This window comes from Chlorocebus sabaeus, chromosome 29 (assembly GCF_047675955.1).
Source record: "Chlorocebus sabaeus isolate Y175 chromosome 29, mChlSab1.0.hap1, whole genome shotgun sequence".
NCBI lineage: Eukaryota > Metazoa > Chordata > Mammalia > Primates > Cercopithecidae > Chlorocebus > Chlorocebus sabaeus.
Genome location: NC_132932.1, coordinates 1385060 through 1404481, shown reverse-complemented (window position 1 = coordinate 1404481; position 19422 = coordinate 1385060). Strand labels below are relative to the sequence as shown.

The 19422-nt window shown below is 46.3% G+C and overlaps 1 protein-coding gene across 5 annotated transcripts; it reads right to left on the bottom strand.

Moving 5' to 3' along the window:
• Positions 1-8693: 8693 nt before the first annotated feature.
• HAUS4 (HAUS augmin like complex subunit 4) lies at positions 8694-18471 on the bottom strand. 5 transcript variants are annotated; one of them, XM_007990801.3, is made up of 10 exons: positions 18238-18471; positions 16179-16255; positions 14588-14730; positions 14371-14502; positions 13614-13748; positions 12377-12473; positions 10338-10483; positions 10071-10201; positions 9645-9713; positions 8694-9181 (listed from the first exon to the last, which is right to left on the bottom strand). In XM_007990801.3, the coding sequence occupies exons 2-10, from the start codon at positions 16231-16233 to the stop codon at positions 8998-9000; spliced, it is 1092 nt and encodes a 363-aa protein (XP_007988992.1). In that variant the 5' UTR covers positions 16234-16255; positions 18238-18471; the 3' UTR covers positions 8694-8997. The 5 variants fall into 5 exon arrangements, with proteins under 5 accessions (XP_007988992.1, XP_007988991.1, XP_007988989.1 ...); XM_007990800.3 differs by having other exon boundaries at positions 18246-18435; XM_007990798.3 differs by having other exon boundaries at positions 10338-10504; positions 18238-18412.
• Positions 18472-19422: the final 951 nt, after the last annotated feature.

Genomic DNA, 19422 nt, shown 5'->3' with positions numbered 1-19422 from the left:
TGCCTCAGCCTCCCGAGTAGCTGGGACTACAGGCGCCTGCCACCACGCCCAGCTTTTTGTATTTTTATTAGAAACGGGGTTTCACCGTGTTAGCCACAATGGTCTGGATCTCCTGACCTCATGATCTGCCCGTCTCCGCCTGCCAAAGTGCTGGGACTACAGACGTGAGCCACCGCGCCCGGCCCATTCAAGCACAATTCTAATGGAATCTTTTGTTACTTGATAAAATAATTCTACTGTTCATCTGCAATAAAAATCAGACAAGAAAAGCAAAGAAACCTCAAAAAGAAAGGAGAAAGGGGCTGGAAATGGTGGCTTTTTTTTTTGAGACACCTCCGCCTCTCAGGCTCAAGTGATTTTCCTGCCTCAGTCTCCCAAGTAGCTGGGATTACAGGCACACGCCACTACCACCTGGCTAACTTTGTATTTTCAGTAGAGATGGGGTTTCAACATGTTGGCCAGGTTGGTCTTGAACTCCTGACCTCAAATGATCCTCCTGCCTCGGCCTCCCAAAGTGCTGGGATTACAGGCATGAGTCACCACACTCGGCCTCAATGAAATCTTCAGCAGCCATTAAAATCAGCGTTATCAAAGAAGATGTAGTAACATGGAGAAAGGCTTATGACATGCCATTAAGAGACACACGTTACAAATTTTACACACAGAATGACCTCAACTATGTGGAAAAACTGTATTTTCCAAATGTTCTGTACAAGCATGTTTATATTACATGTAAAATATTTTTAAAAATACATATAAAACCTGTTACCTTGGCTGGGCGCAGTGGCTCACGCCTGTAATCCCAGCACTTTGGGAGGCTGAGGCAGGCAGATCACCTGAGGTCAGGAGTTCAAGACCAGCCTGGCCATAGTGAAACCCCATCTCTACTAAAAATACAAAAAATTAGCCCTGCATGGTGGTGTGTGCCTATAATCCCAGCTACCTGGGAGGCTGATGCAGGAGAATCACTTGAACCCAGGAGGCAGAGGTTGCAGTGAGCCGAGATAGTGCTATTGCACTCCAGCCTGGGCAACAAGAGCGAAACTCCGTCTCAAAAAAATAAAATAAAAATAAAAATAAATAAACTTGTTACCTCTCCCTGATCTTTGTGCTTATGTCCTTTCTTTTGAAGGTCTAGCCAAGGCCTCCCTCCTTCTCTGTAGGGTTGTGTAGCTATCCAGTCTTCAGCAATCATTCTTGCCTCATAATAATAACATGATAGTCCTAGCCAGGCTAATATTTGTTTCTTTTTGTTTGTTTGTTTTGTTTTGTGTGTGTGTGTGTGAGACAGAGTCTCGCTCTGTCACCGAGGCTGGAGTGCAGTAGCACAATCTTGGCTCACTGCAACCTCTGCCTCCCGGGTTCAAGCAATTCTCTGCCTCAGCCTCCCAAGTAGCTGGGATTACAGGTGCCCGCCACCACACCCGGCTAATTTTTGTATTTTTAGTAGAGATGGGATTTCACCATCTTGGCCAGGCTGGTCTTGAACTCCTGACCTCGTGGTCCACCTACCTCAGCCTCCCAAAGTGCTGGGATTATAGGCATCAGCCATCATACCCGGCCCGGGCTAATATTAATTAAGCTCTACCACATGCCAGGCACTTTAAATATATTATCTCAAAAGGCTAGGCGTGGTCGGTCATACCTATAATCCCAGCACTTTGGGAGGCCAAGGTCAGCAGATCACTTGATGTCAGGAGTTCAAGAACAGCTTGACCAATATAGTAAAACCCCATCTCTACTAAAAACACAAAAAAATTAGCTGAGCCTGGTGGTGCACTTATAATCGTAGTTACTTGGAAGGCTGAGGGAGGAGAATCACTTGAACCCAGGAGGCAGAGGTTGCGGTGAGCTGAGATAGTGCCATTGCACTCCAGCCTGGGCAACGAGCAAAACTCCTTCTCAAAAAAAAAAAAAAGAAACAAATATTTTAAAATTTTCTCAGCCTGTTGCAGTGGCTCACCCCTGTGATCCTAACACTTTTGGGAGGCAGAGTGGGGAGGACTGCTTGAGCCCAGGAGTTCCAGACTAACCTGAGCAACAGAGTGAGACCACATCTCTGCAAAACAAAACAAAACAAAACAAAAACCCAGCATGGTGGTACATGCCTGTAGTCCTAGCTACTAGGGAGGCTGTGGTGGGAGGATCCTTTGAGCCCAGGAGGTTGAGGCTGCAGCTGCACTCCAGCCTGGTTGACAGAGTAAGACCCTGTCTCCCGGAAAAAGAAAACAAACAAACAAACAAAAAACCTGGGCAAAGGACATGAACAGACACTTCTCAAAAGAAGACATAGACGTTGACAACAAATATATGAAAAAATGTTCAATATCACTAATCATTAGAGAAAGGCAAATCAAAACCACAATAAGATACCATCTCATACCAGTCAGAATGGCTATTATTAAAAAGTCATGGCTGGGCTGGGTGTGGTGGCTCATGTCTGTAATCCCAGCACTTTGGGAGGCCAAGACAGGCGGATCACGAGGTCAGGAGTTCGAGACCAGCCTGACCAACTTGGTGAAACCCTGTCTCTACTAAAAATACAAAAATTAGCCGGACGTGGTGGCGGGTGCCTGTAATCCCAGCTACTCAGGAGGCTGAGGCAGGAGAATCGCTTGAACCCAGGGGGTGGAGGTTGCAGTGAGCCGAGATCATGCCAGTGTACTCCGGCCTAGGTGACAGAGCAAGACTCCATCTCAAAAGAAAAAAAAAGAAAAAGAAATTAATGCAAGAATAGAAAACAAAATACCACTAGTTCTGACTTATAAGTGACAGCTAAACACTGAGTACACATGGACATAAAGATGGAAATAGACACTGGGGACTGCTAGAAGGGGAAGGGAGGGAGGGGGGCAACAGTTGAAAAACTACCTATCAGGTACTATGCTCACTAACTGGGTGACAGGATCATTCATACACTAAACCTCAGTGACACAGTTTACTCATGTAATAAACTTGCACATGTACCCCCTGAGCCTAAAATGAAAGTTGGAAAAAAAAAAAAACAAAACTGTAGCATTACTTCTGCTTGTTTTCAGCCTGCTGGCCTGCCCTACAGATTTTAGACTTGCCAGCTCCCATAATCACATGAGCCAATTCTTTAAAATAAATCATATATATATCTCCAGGTTGTGACCTTGCTTTTTTTTTTTTTGAGACACAGTCTGACTCTGTTGCCTAGTCTGGAGTGCAATGGTATGATCTCGGCTCACCGCAACCTCTGCTTCCTGGATTCAAGCAATTCTCCTGCCTCAGCCTCCCGAGTAGCTGGGACTATAGGCACGAGCCACCATGCCTGGCTAATTTTTGTATTTTTAGAAGAGACAGGGTTTTACCATGTTGGCCAGGCTGGTCTCAAACTCCTGACCTCAGGTGTTCCACCCGCCTCAGCCTCCCAAAGTGCTGGAATTACAGGCGTGAGTTACCATGCCTGGCCAACCTTGCTCTTTAGATAACCCTTTTCTAAATCCTAGGCAGGTCATTTGCTTTTGGTTACACATTCTTTATTCAGCCAGGCTTGGTAAATTTAGGACTGTCCAAACTTCAGTTGTTTTTTCCTGAGACCAGAACTTAGCCACTTTGGCTGGACCTCAGCAACTCAAAAACAAACCATCTTTTAGGGTAAATTATTTCTACACATTGTTTAGTCCATTGTAAATTCACTCATATTTTTGCTGTCTCAAGGTATAAGGAAGCCTGCTAGTTCCTTTAACAAAACCTAGTCCAGGTCCTTCAAGATGGATAATATGGACAGATTTTTTTTTTTTCCAAAACAAAGTCTTGCTTTGTTGCCCAGGATGTAGGGTAGTGGCCCCATCTTGCTTTACTGCAGCCGCCACCTCCCAGGTTCAAGCTATTATCATGCCTCAGCCTCTCAATTACAGGTGTGCACCACCACACCTGGCTAATTTTGTATTTTCAGTAGAGACCTGGTTTCACCATGTTGGCCAGGCTGGTCTCAAACTCCTGACCTCAAGTGATCTGCCTGCCTCAGCCTCCCCCCAAAGAATTGCTGGGATTACAGGTGTGAGCCACCGCGCCCAGCCAATATGGAGAGATTCTTTATAGGGTGAGGGGCACCCTTCTCCTTTGGAGATGCCAAAGCTGGCCCTTAGGGGGCGCTGGGTCTCCTGATTGTGGTGGCCAAGGAAGAGTGCAGTCACTCCCCAGGACACCTCCATATTCACCTTTCATTGAGAATATTCAGGAAACAGATTTTGTTTATCCAAGAGTCCCAGAGTTGATCCTATTCTAAGTTCTGAAGGTGATTTCCTTTGCCTGTCATCACAAGGGAATAATCTATAAGACTTACCAAACGTGGTAAGAGGCAAGTAAAGAGAGGTTCGACTGAAAGAATGAAGGGAGGCAGTAAATGCAAATCTTTTCTGAGCAGTGTGAGGGAAAGAGAGCAGCTAAGGTCCAAGATGCTAACCCTCAACTGTCACTTTCTCTTTTTTTTTTGAGACGAAGTCTCGCTCTGTTGCCAGGTGTGGAGTGCAGTGGCGTGATCTCGGCTCACTGCAACCTCTGCTTCCTAGGTTCCAGTGATTCTCCTGCCTCAGCCTCCCGAGTAGCTGGGACTACAGGTGCACGCCACCACGCCTGGCTAATTTTTGTAGTTTTAGTAGAGACGGCATTTTGCCATGTTGGCCAGGATGGTCCCAATCTCTTGACCTCGTGATCCGCCTGCCTCAGCCTCCCAAAGTGCTGGGATTACAGGCATGATCCATGGCACCCGGCCCCTCAGCTGTCACTTTCATGCAGCCCCTTCTACTTGTCCTCCAAGGCTCCTTCCCATCTTTGCCACAATAGAGAGCAGCATGTACGAAGGGCACCTCTGACAAATCTTCCACCTCCAGTCAATGTGCAGAATGAATGGACCAAGAGAAACAGCTGTAGTGCTCCCTCAGGCCACACTGGACATGACTTTTGTTCCTTTTCCCCTACGAAGGAGGAAAAAAACAAAAAACAAAAATACAAACAAAAATTTTTTAAAAATTATTTTTGTAAAGACAGGTACTCCCTATGCTTCTGGGCTGGTCTCAAACTCCTGGACTCAAGCAATCCTTCCTCCTTGACCTTCTGAAGTGCTGAGATTACAGGCATGAGCCACTGTACCCAGCCCCCAAATTCTATTCTTGATTCACTTCTGGTTTGCAACCATATGTATTTGCACTTCTTGTTACTTTATGTTCTTAGACTGTTTTGTGTGTCCACTACTGTGTATAGGTTATAAACATTGAGGACACAGTTTTTATTTATTTATTTAGAAACAGTCTCACTCTGTCACCAAGGCTGGAATGCAGTGGTGGCTAACTGCTACCTCCCCATTCCAGGTTCAAGCAATCCTCCACCTTAGCATCCTGAGTAGCTAGGACTCCAGCCACGTGCCACTATGCCTTGCTAATTTTTTTATTTTTAGTAGAGGTGGGGTTTCACCATCCTGGCCAGGCTGGTCTCGAAATCCTGACCTCAAGTGATCCAACTGCCTTGGCCTCCCAAAGTGCTGGGATTACAGGGGTGAGTCACTGCACCTCATCAAGGTCCATTTTTTTTTTTTTTTTTGAGACAGAGTCTCACTCTGTCACCCAGGCTGGAGTGCAGTGGTGTGATCTCAGCTCACCTCAACCTCTGCCTCCTGGGTTCAAGTGATACTTGTGCCTCAGCCTCCCGAGTAGCTGGGATTACAGGCATGCACCACCACACCTGGCTGATTTTTGTATTTTTAGTAGAGATAGGGTTTCGCCATGTTGGCCAGGCTGGTTTCGAACTCCTGACCTCAAGTGATCCATCAGTCTCGGCCTCCCAAGATGCTGGGATTATAGGCTTGAGCCACTGCGCCTGGTGTCAAGGTCCATTTTAAAAGTTTTTATCCTTACTATTTCAAATACTAAAACTTTAGTATGATTCAAGATGATTAGTATACCAAAACTAATTGACTGAAGAAATGCTAAATACTATAAGTATCAGGAAGAACTATTTTGAGATTTTTGAAGTTCATTTCCAGCTGCTACTTACAAAGAGGAAACTTTTATACACCAGAGAAATACCACTATTTTTATACACCAGAGAAATACCACTATGTGGTATCTGACAGTTCCCACCTTAACCAAGCAATGAAACTGAGCATAATTAAATGACAAATTCTGACCTGATGTCTCCAGCGTAATGTAATGTGAAGTATGTAATGTCATTTATTAAGTATTCTTTGCAAAATTGTTTCACCCAAATCTAATCAAGTCTGTAGACCTACTTCCAGTTTTGAGGAAATATAGGCTTACAGTCCTGTCCAATAGAACTTTCTGCAATGATGTAAATATTCTATATCTGCACTAATACAGTAACCACCAGTCTACTGAAAAATTCAATTTTGTTTTTTGAAAAACAGGGTCTCACTTTGTCACCCAGGTTGCAGTGCAGTGACATGTTGGACAAAATCTTTTTTTTTTTTTTTTCTTTTTGAGATGGAGTCTTGCTCTGTCACCCAGGCTGGAGTGCAGTGGCGCAATCCTGGCTCACTGCAACCTCTACCTCCTGGGTTCAAGTAATTCTCCTGCCTCAGCCTCCCTAGTAGTTGGGATTATAGGTATGCACCACCACGCCTGGCTAATTTTTGTATTTTTAGTAGAGATGGGGTTTCACCATGTTGGCCAGGCTGGTCTCGAACTCCTGACTTCAGATGATACACCCACCTCCACCTCTCAAAGTTCTGGGATTACAGGTGAGCCACCACACCCAGCCTGGACAAAATCTTTAGCTCCTCCATCCTGACAGAGGGAAGAAAGAAATGTCAAGTGGAAGATCTCTGATAGGAGCAAGGTTAGGATTGGGCACAGTGCCTGCCGACGGTCAAGGTGTGGGTTAAACACTGATAGGATAAACAAGGTCACTCTGAATCTCTGAGCAATTGATCTCTACAAAAAATACAAAAATTGGCCAGGCGCAGTGGCTCACACCTGTAATCCCAGGACTTTGGGAGGCTGAGGCGGGTGGATTGCCTAAAGTCAGGAGTTCAAGACCAGCCTGTCCAACATGGTGAAACCCCGTCTCTACTAAAAATACAAAAATTAGCCAGGTGTGGTGGCACATATCTGTAATCCCAGCTACTCGGGAGGCTGAGGCACGAGAATCACTTGAACCCAGGAGACAGAGGTTGCGGTAAGCCAAGATTGTGCCACTGCACTCCAGCCAGGGCGACAGAGTGAGACTATCTAAAAAAAATATACACACACACACACACACACACACACACACACACACACAAATTAGCCGGGCATGGTGGCACATGCCTGTAGTCCCAGCTACTTACGGGGCTAAGGTAAAAGGATAATTTGAGCCTGGGAGGTTGAGACTACAGTGAACCATGTTTATGCCACTACACTCCAGCCTGGGCAACAAAGTGAGACCCTGTTTCAAAAAAAAAAAAGAAAAAAAAAGTTGAGTCAAAGACATTAATTCTTCTTGTAAATAAATCCAGATCATCATTTGATATTAGCAGAAGAATACCCCAAGACAGCTTCCCTAGAAAGTGGTTTCAGAAACTGAGTAGGCTCTTCTAAATAAAGGTGGAGGCCTTCTGTTTCTATTCATAGTCCCCTGTTTTGACACCAGCCAGGACTCTGCCTTGTTCTAAGTTAAGTAGACTGTTGAACTTGGTTCCTCAGGGGAATCTCCTCCAAACCTCTGCTTTTAGAGGAAAATGTAGCCCTCAAACCACACCAAGGGAACCAGGAACACAAGTGGCTTGTGTCCTTTCCTATAACTGAGCTGGACACTGGCTGCTTTTTTTTTTTTTTTTTTGAGACAGGGTCTCACTCTGCCACCCAGGCTGAGTGCAGTGATGCCATCATGGCTCAGTGCAGCCTTGACCTCCTGGGTTCAAGTGATCCTCCTACCTCAGCCTCCTGAGATATTGGCACTACAGGCACATACCATCACACTTGCTAATTAAAACAATTTTTTCAGCTGAGTGTGGTGGCTCATGCTTGTAATCCCAGTACTTCACAAGGCCGAGGTGGGTGGATCATTTGAGGTCAGGAGTTTGAGACCAACCTGACCAACATGGCAAAACCCTGTCTCTACTAAAAATACAAACATTAGCTGGCCATGGTGGTGCATGCCTGTAATCCCAGCTACTAGGGAGGCTGATGCACAAGAATTGCTTGAGCCTAGGAGGCGGAGGCTGCAGTGAGCTGAGATCACGCCACTGCACTCCAGCATGGTGACAGAGACTCTGTCTCAAAAAAAAAAAAAAAAAGTGTTTTTCATAGAGACAGGGGTCTTGCTATGTTGCCCAGGCTGGTCTCGAACAGCTGGGCTCAAGTGATCCTCTTGCCTTGGCCTCCCAAAGTGCTGGAATTACAGGTGTGAGTCACTGCTCCCAGGCTCAGCTGCTTTATTATAACTCCCACACTGATACCCATAGTTAGAAAATAGCTTCCTACCTGCCTGAGCATCTAGCACTCCTTTGGACATTATAGTTCTTCAAGAGCAAGCCCAAATTTAATCCACTGTACTCTCCCAAAATGACGCCTCTAAGACTTGATGTAGGCAAGCTGGCACATCTACTTCTTACTCTTTGCATAAGCATCGTATATCTGTCTCTATTTGGATCCACTCAGTTCCCCCCTCCTTACCCACATAGCCTTCAATGTTCTCTTTCCATCTTTGCCCAAGGAAAATGACTAAAATCCTAAGATATAATATCATAACTTTATTCAGGAGATAATCAAATACAATACAGGGCTGACACTGACACACAGCTATGCATAAAAATTATATAAATCTGCTTGCTAGATTTTCCAGAAGAGGCCCAGTCATTATTAAAAATAAAGGGAAACCAGGAGGGTGCCTAAATGACTGCAGTGTTTCAAGTAAGCGTAAGCATTTCCACATTCCCTTGTAGTGAAGGCAGCCCCAGGTGAAGGTGGTCCTACTAGCAGGAAGATTAGGAGGCAGCAGCTGTGCAGAAGCCATGTTTCCTGGCCCTGCCAGAGCTCAACGATAGGCCTTGTTGAACTCCAGGAGAGCCCACCGCTTGTTCTCCGTTGCCTGCTTGAGTACGGTGTACTCTTTCACCAGCCTGTCAAACTCCTCCCCAAGGACCTCATAGGAGTTCAGGACCTGTCTTGACTTCTCCATGTCCTGCTCCTGTAGGTGAATGGCTCCCTCCAAACGGTCCCTAAGAGCCCGGGCAGAGAAGGTACAATATAAGGATGCTGCTCCTCAGAAAGTAGTAGACAAAAATGAAAACTTTTTCTCTTTTTCTTTTTTTGAGACGGAGTCTCGCTCTGTCACGAAGGCTGGAGTGCAATGGTATGATGTTGGCTCACTGCGGCCTCCGCCTCCTGAGTTTAAGCGATTCTGCTGCCTCAGCCTCCCGAGTAGCTGGAACCACAGGCACACACCACCATGCACAGCTAATTTTTGCATTTTTAAGTAGAGACAGGGTTTCACCATACTGGCCAGGCTGGTCTCAAACTCCTGACCTCAAGCAATCCGCCGACCTCAGCCTCCCAAAGTGCTGGGATTACAGGTGTGGGCCACTGTGCCCGGCCAAAAATGGCAACATCTTTAAATAAATGAGTTTAGGGAATGTGAGAACCACCTGTGAACAGCTGTACCAGACTCTTAGGAGTTCTCACCTAATCAGACGATGAACTTCCACTTTCTCAACAGTGTAAGTGTCGGACAAAATCTTTAGCTCCTCCATCCTGACAGAGGGAAGAAAGAAATGGCAAGTGGAAGGTCCCTGATAGCAGCAGGGTTGGGAATGGACACAGTACCTGCTGATGGTCAAGGTGTGGGCTAAGCACTGATAGGATAAACAAGGTCACTCTAAATTCCCGAGCAATTGATCTCACAGTAAAGTGCCTATCTCAGAAGGCTGTAAAAGAAAAGTCTCAAGGATGTTGAAAGCTTTTGGGTAATCCAAAAGCTAATACTCCTATGTGACATTTACTGGATACCCACAAGGTGCTAGGATAAGGGAGAGGAAAGAGATTAGGGTGAGGGATAGAGGGCTGATATGTGAGACAGAATCCCTTAGATCCACAGGGGTCACAGCTCACCTCAGCTTAAGGATCATAGCACTGCATTTGACTTCCAGGTACTGGGCATTGATGCGGTCTAACTCGGATTGAGTCTTCAGCCGGTGTTCCTGAAGAAGCCTCTGCAGCAAAGTGAGGCAGCGGAGAAGCACCTGAGCCCCAGATGGAGGAAGAAGAGGGCATAAATAAAGATAGTAGAAAGGAGCATAGAACAGGAATCTTTGGCTTCCCCAAAAGTGCTCCTGGGGTCAGGATAAAGGAAAGGGGCTGTCCCATGCCCTGATAAACCTGGGAGTAAGTAGCACTCTTCTTCTCCAGCAGCAACATCTGCTCCTTCTGTTGGCTCTTGGCATCCTGGCACTGCTGCTGCTCACCCACCAGGACCTCTGCGAGTTTCCACACCTTTGCTGCCTTCACGGTTTCACTGTCAGCATCTGGGCAAAGGGGGCAGAGGACTGACAGGAAAACCCTAATCGCTACAACCCCTCTAAAGCAACTTTCCAGTGCCCCTATCTTATATCTAGCCCCACAAATCCTGCCTAATTACAGGTTTTCTTCTAATAATCTATTAAAAATGGCCCCATTCTGGGCTGGGCATGGTGGCTCATGCCTGCAATCCTAGTACTGCAATCCTAGCCAAGGCAGGAGGATTGCTTGAGCCCAAGAGTTCAAGACCAGTTTGGGCAACATAGTGAGACCCTGTCTCTACAAAAAAAATTCTAAAATATTAGTTAGGCATACTATGCGCCTGTAGTGCCAGCTACTTGGGAGGCTGAGGTGAGAGGATCACTTGAGTCCAGAAGGTCGAGGCTGCAGTGAGGTGTGATTGTGCCACTGCACTCCAGCCTGGGTGACAGAGTTTAAAAAAAAAGAGGAGGGGGGGGGCGTCTGGTTCTCATAATTATTAAATAAATTATCTTCACTCTTACCTTTGATTCCAGATTTGGACCTTAATTCTTTTTTTTTTTTTTTTTTTGAGATGGAGTCTCGCACTGTCACCTTGGCTGGATGCAGTGGCACAATCTCAGCTCACTGCAACCTCCATCTCCCAGGTTCAAGCAATTCTCCTGCCTAAGCCTCCCAAGAAGCTGGGATTACACACGCCCGCCACCACACCCAGCTAATTTTTTGTATTTTTAGTAGAGACGGGGTTTCACTATGTTGGCCAGGTTGGTCTTGAATGCCTGACTTCATGATCCACCCGCCTCGGTCTCCCAAAGTGCTGGGATTACAGGCGTGAGCCACCGCACCAGGCCCGGACCTTAATTCTTAAGTCATAGAAATGGTTTAGGGAGGCCAAGTGTGGTGGCTCATGCCTGTAATCCCAGCACTTTGGGAGCCTGAGGCAGGCAGATCACCTGAGGTCAGGAGATTGAGACCATCCTGGCTAACATAGTGAAACCCCATCTCTACTAAAAATACAAAAAATTAGCCAGGCGTGATGGCAGGCACCTGTAATCCCAGCTACTCGGGAGGCTGAGGCAGGAGAATGGAGTGAACCTGGGAGGTGGAGCTTGCAGTGAGCTGAGACCACGCCACTGCACTCCAACCTGGGAGACAGAGCGAGACTCCATCTCAAAAAAAAAAAAAAAAGATACACATTCAGGGTGGTCAGACTCAAATAAGAAAATCATTATACAGAAGCAAGTAAAAGCTGAAATATGAATACTACATCTAGAAACACATTATTATAAACAGCTTGACATAAATGGTATTATACCCTCCAAGTTTATGCAGAGAGTATAAGGTGTTCTATGAGTCTGAACTTTCCTCCCTAAACCATTCTGAACCTCCTGAGAGAACTCATCCTTCCCTGCAGCAGGAGGACACTCCCACTTGGTATCTTGCTGAATAAAAAGAGTCCTTACAAAAGTCCTTGTTTTGGCTGGGCGCAGTGGCTCCCACCTGTAATCCCAGCACTTTGGGAGGCCCAGGCAGGAGGATCACTTGAGGTCGGGAGTTCCAGACCAGCTAATCAACATGGAAAAACCCCATCTCTACAAAAATACAAAATTAGCTGAGCGGGATGGCACATGGCTGTAATCCCAGCTACTCGGGAGGCTGAGGCAGGAGAATCACTTGGACCTGGGAGGCAGAGGTTGCAGTGAACAGAAATGGCACCATTGCACTCTAGCCTGGGCAACAGGAGCGAAACTCCATCTCAAAAAAAAGTCCTTGTTTTTATTCCACCAGCAATGAAACAAACAAGCATCTATGATGGGTCTAAACCTCTGTCCCAAATCTAAAATCAAAATATATTATTCTCAAAAGAGCAGACCAGGAACCCTGAAGTCCAGCTGTGAGCAGAACAGAGAGCTAGCACTCACCTGAACTGGGATCATAGTAGCAGAGCAGAGTGAAACATTTCTTTCTGAGCTGCTCCTCTACTTCTTGCTGTAGCCGAGCCCTCATCCACACAAAATCCTGGTCATAGAAGTAAAAGCAGAAATGCAAATAGACTGTAAGAACTAGGATATCTCAGCAATGAATACATGATGATAACCTGAACAATAGCCAAAGAAAATGCATCAAGAGACATCAGAGAGACTCATTTTCACCTATCCATTAGCGAAGAATAAAATGACTGTTAAGACCCCATGTTGGTGAGCACATGGGGGATCCAGGAGTGCTGAAAATACCTTTCTGGATAGCAGTTTGGCATTAGGTACCAATATTGTATATGAGTATGCACTGACTTAGGAATCCCACTTTTAGCACCAACACTACAGAAATAATCATACAAAGGTAAAGACACATATGAACCAGCATGTTCATCTCCCTGTGGTTTCTAACAGCAAAAATGTGGAAACAACCTTAATATCCATCAATAAGGTTAAGCAAATTATTCTACATCCATACAGTAGAATCCTAGCAGAGATTTAAACTGATGACATAACACTAAGCACTATGTGCCTAGATACTTTGCTAAGAGTGCTATAGAAGGTATCATCTTACATACATTTATATATTGACTTGAAAAGAAATCCAAAATATATTACATGAAAATAGACTGTACTTTTCTTTTTTTGAGACAGGGTCTCACTCTGTCCAGGCTGCAGTACAGTGGCATGATCACAGCTCACTACTGCCTTGACCTCCCACCCTCAAGTCAACCTTCCTGCTCAGTCTCCCAAGTAGCTGGGACTACAGGTGTGCACCACCACACCTGGCTAACTTTTCTTTTCTTTTTTTTTTTGGTAGAAATGAGGTCTCACTATATTGCCCAGGCTGGTCTTGAACTCCTGGACTCAAGTGATCCTCCCACCTCAGCCTCCCAAAGTGCTAAGATTATAGGCGGAAGTCACTACACTCAGCCTTATACTCTCTGTATAAGCATGAAGGGTATAATACCATTTATGTCAAGCTATTTATAATAATATTGTGCTTCTAGATGCAGTATTTCAGCTTTTACTTGCTCCTGTGTAACATTTTTCTTATTTGAGTCTGACCACCCTGACTGTGTATCATTTTTACAAAAACAATAAAGCTTGACAAAAAACATTTTAAAGATATGGGAGAAATTAAACTATTTCATTTATTTGGTTCCAATATCTCCCCGCCAACCTCTGAGAGTGGCATGAGTTCCAGAAGGTCCGCTTTCTCCATCCCCAGCAGTGGAGGTATCTCCCTCTCCTGGCTAGGACCTAAGAGCCGCATCAGTTCAGTTACAAGTAGCCGCTGTTCAAGGGTCTCATGAAACTGACAGAGAGAATAAAAAACAGAAAGAGGTGACTATAAAACTTCTCCCACTCTACCTCTTCCATCCTCATGAACCAGTTTTTCACATATTTTCAAAGTCCTCAAATATGTCATCTTCCCTCAGATAACTCAGCTGCAAGTGACTTCTCCTGTCAATGTTTGTATTTCAAACTCTGATAACACATCCACTCCTTCCCATAACTACAGTACATTTCTCTTCTGACAACCCATTTCTCAAAGCTCCTACTTCCCCTAGATTACATCACAAGACAAAGCCACAGTTGGCCTGGTGGTTCCTGTACCTGGTTTCTTTCACCTCACTTTTTTTTTGAGACTGAGTCTTGCTCTGTCACCCAGGCTGGAATGCTGTGGCACGATCTCGGCTCACTGCAACCTCCGCCTCCCGGGTTCAAGCGATACTCCTGCCTCAGCCTCCCAAGTAGCTGGGATTACAGGCATGTGCCAGTGTGTCTGGTTAATTTTTGTATTTTTAGTAGAGATGGGGTTTTACCATGTTAACCAGGCTGGTCTCAAACTCCTGACCTCAAGTGATCAGCTTGCATCGGGCTCCCAAAGTGCTGGGATTACAGGTGTGAGCCATCACGCCCAGCCTTTGCCTCACCTTTTTGTCCTCAGAAGTTACATTTGTGTCTTGTATCTTCACATAGTAGTCCACAAGCAACTCTTGAATGACTCTATGTAAAATCTCAGACCTCAGCCATGTTGTCTTATGCAGTCGAACTTCCTTCCATGCCTAGAAATCCAAAAAATCTCAGGTAGGAACCTCTCTCTCTCTCAGGATTTTCCCTTCTTCTTATCTCTTCTTCCAAAGCCCTTACCTGAGCCTGCTCCTTTGCCAGGGTGAGGCTTAAGCCACTCTCATCCACATGCTGTGAGAGATTCAGGAGAAGCTTGCTGAAGTAAGGGTTCTGTAACAAGTCCTCTTTACTCAGGTTACAAGGAGGAAGTTGTTTGCTGCACACTTAACATCATGTCCCCACAGGTACAAAAAAACAAAAAAGGTACAGACTCTTACTTTACATAATTGAGCATAAGTTAATACTTCCAAAAAACCCCTAGGATTTTTATAGGAAAGATTGCTAAATCTAATGAGTTTTTTTTAAATCCACAAATAAACTAGGGGTGATATTCAAGGTAACAAGCATTTATATTATATATAAAGATATTAAGGGGGAATAAGTAATAAACTAAGATCTTCAGAAATGGAAATGCGGTTGGTACATATTAGACAAATAGAATAAAAATTAAGGGACCATTAGTAGGAATCACAATGCACAAAATGCCTCATTCATCTAAAATTAATAGAGTTCTTGAAGAAGGGGGGAAAAAAACAACACGTGAAGTTCCAACTTTGGATGTGATGTGTAGTCGCATAAACAAGACTAACAGAATACACTTAGAGTAAATTAAACGTTCAACTAACCAAATTGTTCTTTCTTCTTGAGACAGGGTCTCACTCTGTCACCTAGGCTGGAGTGCAGTGGCACAATCACAGCTCACTGCAGCCTTAACCTCCCCGGATCAAGCAATCTTTCCACCTGAGTAGCTGACACTACAAGGCAAACCACCATGACTGGCTAATTTTTTTTTTTCTTTTTACAGACAGGGTCTCACTACATTGCCCAGGCTGGTGTCGAACTCTTGGGCTCAAGTGATCCTCCCACCTTGGCCTCTCAAAGTGCTGGGATTACAGGTGTGAGTCACCCCAGCTGGCCCAAATTCTTTTTTTTTTTTCTTTTGAGATGGAGTGTTGCTCTTGTTGCCCAGGCTAGAGTGCAATGGCACAATCTTGGCTCACTGCAACCTCCACCTCCCGGGTTCAAACGATTCTCCTGCCTCAGCCTCCTGAGTAGATGGGATTATAGGCATGCGCCACCGCACCCAGCTAATTTTTGTTGTTGTTTTTTTTGAGATGGAGTCTCACTCTGTCGCCCAAGCTGAAGTGCAATGGCGCTATCTCAGCTCACTGCAAGCTCTGCCTCCCGGATTCACACCATTCTCCTGCCTCAGCCTCCCCAGTAGCTGGGACTACGGGCACCCGCCACCATGCCCGGCTATTTTTTTTTCTTTGTATTTTTAGTAGAGGCGGGGTTTCACTGTGTTAGCCAAGATGGTCTTGATCTCCTGACCTCGTGATCCGCCCGCCTCGGCCTCCCAAAGTGCTGGGATTACAGGCCTGAGCCACCGCGCCTGGCCTCTAATTTTTGTATTTTTAGTAGAGATGGGATTTCTCCATGTTGGTCAGGCTGGTCTCAAACTCCCAACCTCAGGTGATCCACCCGCCTTGGCTTCCCAAAGTGCTGGGATTACAGGTGTGAGCCAATAAATCCTTTTTACTAGAAAACACAAGAATCTGGATAAGACCTCTCTGGATAAATCATCAAACCTTTTGCAAATGGCTACTCTTACCTTGTTGAAGTATTTCCATCCCTTCTCCAGGTGAGCAGAAATCCCTGGATGCCATTTGATTTTCTTGGGATTCTAATCTGTGGAACCAAGTGAAAGAAAATAAAAAGATGAATAAACAGCTGGCTACATCTTAGGTTCAAATTTCTGTTGTCTACAAGCTGGAAAGGAACCTCAAGGATGACTTTTATAGAGGGCCTGTATCACACACCCTGGGTCCCAAGCTCTTACACAAGTTTTATGGACAAACAAATTTGCAAGTGCCAAAACATGTCACATTCTAATCACACACGTGTTTCCACTTGCTCCAAGCTGTCCAAAAGGAGCCTCCTATGGCCGGGCGCGGTGGCTCAAGCCTGTAATCCCAGCACTTTGAGAGGCTGAGGCGGGTGGATCACGACGTCAGGAGATCGAAACCATCCTGGCTAACATGGTGAAACCCCGTCTCTACTAAAAATACAAAAAACTAGCCGGGCGAGGTGGCGGGCGCCTGTAGTCCCAGCTACTCGGAGGCTGAGGCAGGAGAATGGCGTGAACCCAGGAGGCGGAGCTTGCAGTGAGCTGAGATCTGGCCACTGCACTCCAGCCTGGGCGACACAGCGAGACTCCTAAAAAGAGAGCTTTCCAATTCAGAGTCTAAACAAGAGGATTCTCCACCACCACCACCATTACGTCAAAGTTAAAACTGAGCCACAGCTTCCCAGTTATGAGTGAACTGAGGGAAAAGGGAAAAAAATCAAAGTCTACTTTTTCCCCCCAAATAACTCAGCTATCATATTCCATAATACTTTTTTCGTGCTTCTTTAACTTTCATCTAAGATCTGTTGGTAGTTTTTTTTATCGTTAATTCTAGAATCATCCTTCAGGAATGACAAATCATTCCACACTTGAACAACAACTGGTTTTCACATAACAGCCTAAAAAGAACCTGGAGGAGAGCATGACAAGAAGACTGACAGCGAGGTCAGTGGCAAAAGAGTAATGCAAAGGCCTAATGTGGCTGCAGCGGGGACTGCTGTGGGTGTTTTGCCAGAACATGGAGTTCGCTGAAAGGAATGACACCAACACAGGGGCGGTAAAGATGGGCACAGTTTGGCCTCAGGAGACAAAAATTTTCCCTTGACATTACATGTTTTTGCTCTGCCCCTTTTCTGTGAAAGGTATCAAACTCCAAAGGGCAGCTGAGCCTCCCAAAGCCGAAGAGGCATTGAAGGAATTTAACGCTTCATGTTTATAGAACATTTGGTTACTCGATCGTTTTATGAGTAACATCAAAGTAACTACTCATTTGTTTTCTAACATGGTCTAGAGGGGGACGCAGCTGAGGAGGCAGAATGCTGGGGCTTAATTTGCAGCTAGGCCGTTGCTTCTGTGAACTTAAGGAAAATGCTTTTTTCTGTGCCAAACTTTTTCCGCCTGCAAAACTGAGATAACAATTCCTGCCTAGGACGAGACATTAAGAATTAATAACACAATCGACATGTCAACAAAAGCCACTACTTAGTTAAGCTCAGTGTTTTAACAATTGTTTATCGTTGATCTATGACTGCAAATAAAAAGTTTTGCAGGCAAATTTCGCACTTGGAAATGAGGACCAACCCAAATTTCAAAAAGCCAGCTGTTCGTCCCTCCCTAGGGTAAGTGTCCCCTTGCGTTTTTTAGGGTGCCTTTCTTTACTCTTCTTAAAGGTTACAGGGCGTGAACCGCAATCAGGCTCGATTCTCCACCCTCTGCACTCAGACGTGTTAAAACGCTGTTACAGGGACCCAAGCATTTAAATGTTCTGACTCAGATGTCTTTTAAATTCTTAGAGCTGTCTTTACACGCTGCACTGAACGTTAAATGGATTTTACAGGTATTTTCACAAGATATGACCCTTACTGGGCCCGAGATGAATCAAAATGCAGAACGGGCTCTCCCGCGCCTACTTCCCTTCTGTCTGGGCGGCCAAGGATTCCCAAGGGCGACGACTCTCCGGCCGTGGAGGCCGGGGACTGGCCGGAATGACTCTCCCCGAGCTCCTCTTCCCCGAAGCCCCGCCCGCCGACCCTCTAAAGCAAACCTGCACACCCTGGGGCAGCTGAAGCTCTCAAGGCGGTGCCGAGAACCTCGGCGGGGGCGGGCTGGTCAGCAGCGTCTACACCCCAGAATCCGCCCGCGCCGGGGCTCCGGAACCTCTTGTTCGGGCCCGGCGCAGGGGCTGGGGGAAGTGAGGCCCGGAAAGACCAAGCTGGAAGGCGGGGGAAAGGGAAGGAGCCGAAGGTGCACTAGAGGCTGCGTCGAAGGAGGTGGAGGCGGGGCCGCACTCGAGGCGGGAACGGCAGGCCCCGCCCCTCAGCGGGTGCGCGCCCTGGGTTCCCAGCGCTCTGGGTTCGCACGCTCGGGTTGTGGAACCCGGACTGGGAAACAGGATGGTCTCGGAAAGGCTTTTTTTGCCCCTTCTCCTTAGTGCCTCTCCAGTGAAGGGCAGATGCTGAGAAAATGGTAGTAATTGCTATCATTTATTGAGGGCCTACGATGAGTCAGGCACTAGGCCAAGCATGTTGCTTGCCTTGCCTCGTTTAGTTTTTGTTGTTGTTTTGTTTTGTTTTTGAGACGGAGTCTCGCTCTGTCGCCCAGGCTGGGTTGCAGTGGTGCAATCTCCGCTCACTGCAAGCTCCGCCTCTCGGATTCAAGCAATTCTCTTCCTCAGCCTCCCGAGTAGCTGGGACCACAGGTGCCTGCCACCATGCCCGGCTAATTTTTGTATTTTTAGTAGAGACGGGGTTTCACTATCTTGGCCAGGCTGGTATGGATCCCCTGACCTCGTGATCCACCCGCCTCGGCCTCCCAAAGTGCTGGGTTTACAGGCGTGAGCCACCGCGCCCTGCCAGGCCTCATTTAGTTCTCAAAGCGTCCTGTGAGAAAGTCACCATCATACTCATTTTACAGAGGGGGAGAACTGAGGCACAAAGGGTTAAGTTCGAGGTCGCCATTTGTGGGGTCTAAACCTGTCCCAATGGTTCACGGAACCTTCCCAGACCTGCCACCCACGCCGCGCCCTGCGAGTCTCCTCACCAGGGCCTGGCTCGGAGGCGCTGCCCGCCCAGCCCAGCCCATGCGGGGCACCATACGCAGCTTCCTCAGGGTCAGCTTCCTCTCGAATTCCCACCACAGACTCCCTATTAGCGCTCATTCCTCTTTCGCCTGTTTGTTTGTTTGTTGTTTTTGAGACAGAGTTTTGCCCTTGTTGCCCAGGCTGGAGTGC